This window comes from Pseudonaja textilis, chromosome 1, assembly GCF_049901715.1.
Source record: "Pseudonaja textilis isolate UNSWEBS1 chromosome 1, rPseTex1.2, whole genome shotgun sequence".
NCBI lineage: Eukaryota > Metazoa > Chordata > Lepidosauria > Squamata > Elapidae > Pseudonaja > Pseudonaja textilis.
In genome coordinates, this window is record NC_141990.1 from 264,038,376 (window position 1) to 264,042,282 (window position 3,907).

Below are 3,907 nucleotides of genomic sequence, written 5' to 3' on the forward strand. Positions count from 1 at the left end.
TCAATAATATTGATAAATAAAGGAGATAGAGTAACAGAGTAAGCAATTCATACTGGAGTCTCCCTTTCCTCATCTAGGAAAACGGGCTGTTAAGGAAATTGGCAACCTGAATCTGCTAGATTCAGATCATGCTTCATGAGCGGAATCCTTGTCCACCGTGCCTACACGAAGAATGAAAACCAAAACCAGCTCTGTTCACGGGCTCATCGTGTAGCTGACAAAGCGCAAAAGGAATGAGGAAGGGAAGAGCAATCAAGTAAATTTAGGCATCAAGTGGTAGCATTAGATATCTAAGCAGTATCATGTGTTCAGGACAGATGGGCCTCTCTGCCGGTAAATGTACTCATATGCACAATCCTGCTGCAGCTATAAGCTGCTGATGAATGACAAGGACCTCAGAGTTAGTATTTTGAGATTCCCTCCCCCCTCCAAATAATGTATTCTTAAAAAGGCACTTAAAACATGATTGTGCTGCATTTTCTTTGCTCATACTAGAAAGCAAATTCTTTGCTTCCTTGTCAGGCAAACGCCCTTTTAATGTTCTTTTGTCAGTTATGAAGTGGTCCAAACTCTAAAGAGAAGAATGGGGCTCTTAATTTAGTGTAGTTATGCAACTTTATGTGGATTTAATATTTTAGTGACTGTTTTAAATATTAATGTAGATGATTTTACTTACTAAGATACAGCAGCCTCCCTTATTTGGAAGTCGGTGAGGTCCTGATTAGTCAGCTAACTGGGTTTCCCTTGTATACCAAATAACCTTCCCTATTAGTGCAAAAGTCTGAAATTTCATGTATTAAGACAATTTCATGTATTTCATGTATTAAGACAATTGTATGAGCTACAGTGCTGATTGTTAAAGTGAAAGACTTACAAGTAAGTAGAGATGGGGAGCTATTATAGAGATAGACATAGATTAAAAAAAATAATAATTCTTAAGTTGATCATTCTTTTATGTTTTATGGAAGTTCATGTACAGTATAACGTGAGAAAATGATTGTTTGAAGGACATCAGCCACCACAGACCATCCTCACACTGAGCTAATGGGATGCTGGGATGCTGCAAAAAATGTTTCCTTTAGGAGTAGGACAAGATCCTCCAAATGTAGCAATTGTGAAAAGGGTGATCAGGCAGTTGGCAGGAGGAGTGTCTGCAAATTCAATTGCTTTTTGAAGAAGAAGGCTAACAAACCTAAGCCATACAGAGAGCAGTTTGTAGCATGAATTCCATTGGAATTATTGAGCAGATCTTCCTCTTCATATATTTCCATTTTCATGGGTGGATTCACTTCAGATTCCATAGTATTACAGTCTATAGAAACTTATTCTTGGTTAAGAATTTAAATTGGGTTTTCTCATTTTGCCATTCATTTTTAGGAGCTCTCCCTGAGAAAGCAGAGTTGCTGTTTGACCCAGTTATGGATCAGGAATTAGAGAAACTGTAAGTATTTTTAAAATGGAGAACAACTAAGTGGCATGGGGCACCATTATTTTTCCTTTCAGGTGTCACAGCTGAACTCTTGCAGTTAACATAACAGCAATGGTAATTTTTCCTTTCACTCTAAAACGTGGCAGGTAGAATTGAAGTTAATTCAAGGAGCAAAGGAAAGCTATTTGTATAGCTATTTGTTATTTGTATATCCCTTTTAATTATTATGACATCAGCCAGTTTCATTTATAAATCCAGGTAACATCTTCCATATCATTCTTATAACCTATCATTTCAAATCAGCCTCATTCCTTGTCTTGCGCAATAAAACTTGAGTTTTTTCTATAATTTTGATCTTTAGTTCTTTCTAGTTTGCTTTTGTGTTCAACTTTCAAAATCTTGTCTTTTTTTTCTAATCAACAGCATTTTCCCATGGGAAAGTTACATATCCTTAATTTCAATTTTTTTCCACATATTTTTATAGAATTCTAAACAACCCACAGGATTGTAACGATGTATTCTTCGAATTAATTTCGGCCCCCTTAGACCATTTATAACTTTCCAGAATCAATATTCTAATCACTCTTTGTTTATTCTAAAACATTTTGAACTCCTTAAACTTGCATAAACTAGTTTTGCTGAGGATTGAAAGAGACTCACCCGGTGTAATGAAACTTGCTGTTCTGATGGTTTTGTTATTCATTCTTACATTGAATTGGACAACTTTCTTGTAACAACTTATACACTGGCTAACTTTCTTTTAAGTTTCTCATAACTTTTGCATTGAATAACTTATTTTGCATCTACAAAAGAGATGCATTAAAGTTTTGAGCAGACAAAACAAAATCAAATATTGGGACATTATTTAAAGAGGTCAAAGATCGGTATTGTTAAAAGCAAAGAGAGGGAATATAAATTGGTTTATTTGATCAAGATTAAAATAAGATATATATTTTTTCTGGTAACTCTTAATGGATTTTTGTTGACCGAGACTGAAGGAAGAGGCTTTAAAGATCTGTTTATATGCAAGTGATGAGATATAAGAGGAAGAGATCTTTGGTTGTATTTTCAAAAAAAGTTGCTATGTTAAAAAGCAAAGTAAAGGAATATAAAGTTGTCTTTTTAAAGGTTAAAATATGTTATTTCTCATAAATTTTAATGAGCTTTTAATAAAAATAATTTCAAAAGGAAGTATTGTGCAGTTGATATATCGAGATATATCGAGAAAGGAGCAAGCCTGCTTTTTCCAAATGTTGTTTCATGCAAAAGAAAATTTCAAACATCTCACCGTTTCTATAGGAGCAATTTTCTGAGCTTCTAAGCAAAGGAGCTCAGTCTCCAATTGTAAAGGTGGCTAAAGACTGCATTCCTCTTCTCCGAATACTTTTAGCAAATTATTGTTCAATACTTTTAAACATTCTCCAGTATGCTTTAACAACTTTTATAATGACAAATGTGAACCAAAGTAAAGTTACAACAGGGTTTTCTTTCTTTCTTTCAGGATTGCATCAATTTCAGGCCTTTCAGTATCCAATTCTAGTGCAAGTGGGGATGCAACTAACTTGCCTTCTCGTGCTTCACCACGCATCTGTTCCCTTTGGAGGCCGCTCCACCACCGTCGGAAAGTGGATACTGAAAGCGATGGCTCCACAGAAGAGACAGATTCTTCAGAGAACTGATTAAATGAATATACAATGGTTAACAGGTCCTTATACCCCGAAGTGTTGGATTTAAGGAAAAGGGAGATGGGAGACCTATTGCAATTGTAGGACCATACTGCTCTCTTGTGGCAAATATGCCATATTGATTGAAATACGAGAGCATTTGTTTCAGTGTTAAGAAATTTAAATTCTATGTAGAGTTTGCATCACTATCCTTTGATCTCTGTTGTACACACAAGATTTTACCTTCTCCCGTCATATGAACCCTTTATTATACTGCTTGGTATTAACGTATTTTATGAAAGTCCAGATCAGAAAGGAAAATGCATGGCTCAGAGGGATAGGTAATTTTTTTCATCGTGGGTTCAGGATGAGGCCTGTGAAGTGTGAACTATGTATAGAAAATAAAGAATGTTGCAGATTTGAGATTTCTTGCATCATAAGTTATATTACAAAAAGTAGCAACTGCATCATTTGCTATTCAGATGTCTTTTGAAAGGACATAAGTAGTACTAAAGAATTACGACGAAATATTTTTCTTTCATTCCTTGGGAAGTGAAGTATAAATGTTATACAGTTGAAACTACAAGGCAATATTTCTTGCAGTCAAAAAATAGTCATCATAATGTTATAGAATACTTCTAGAAGGTTCGTTTTTTAAAAAAATAATAATAACATACATGATAACCTTAGCTTTACTTTAAATCTAATTTTCGTTCTTAGAGCTTAGTATAGAAAATACGATGGAGGGGGTGATTTCTAACAACACATTTTATATTATTATTTGGAGCCCAGGAAAATAAGAACTGCAAGAAAA

The 3,907-nt window shown here is 34.6% G+C and overlaps 1 protein-coding gene across 1 annotated transcript in view; it reads left to right on the forward strand.

Annotated features, from left to right (window-relative positions):
• Positions 1-3,516, forward strand: part of CSTPP1 (centriolar satellite-associated tubulin polyglutamylase complex regulator 1) — a 146,076-nt gene extending 142,560 nt beyond the window's left edge. The window contains exons 8-9 of the mRNA XM_026707954.2: positions 1,378-1,441; positions 2,931-3,516. Coding sequence (XP_026563739.1) covers positions 1,378-1,441; positions 2,931-3,108 — 242 coding nt within the window. The 3' untranslated portion in view covers positions 3,109-3,516. The remainder of the gene's footprint in view (positions 1-1,377; positions 1,442-2,930) is intronic.
• Positions 3,517-3,907: the final 391 nt, after the last annotated feature.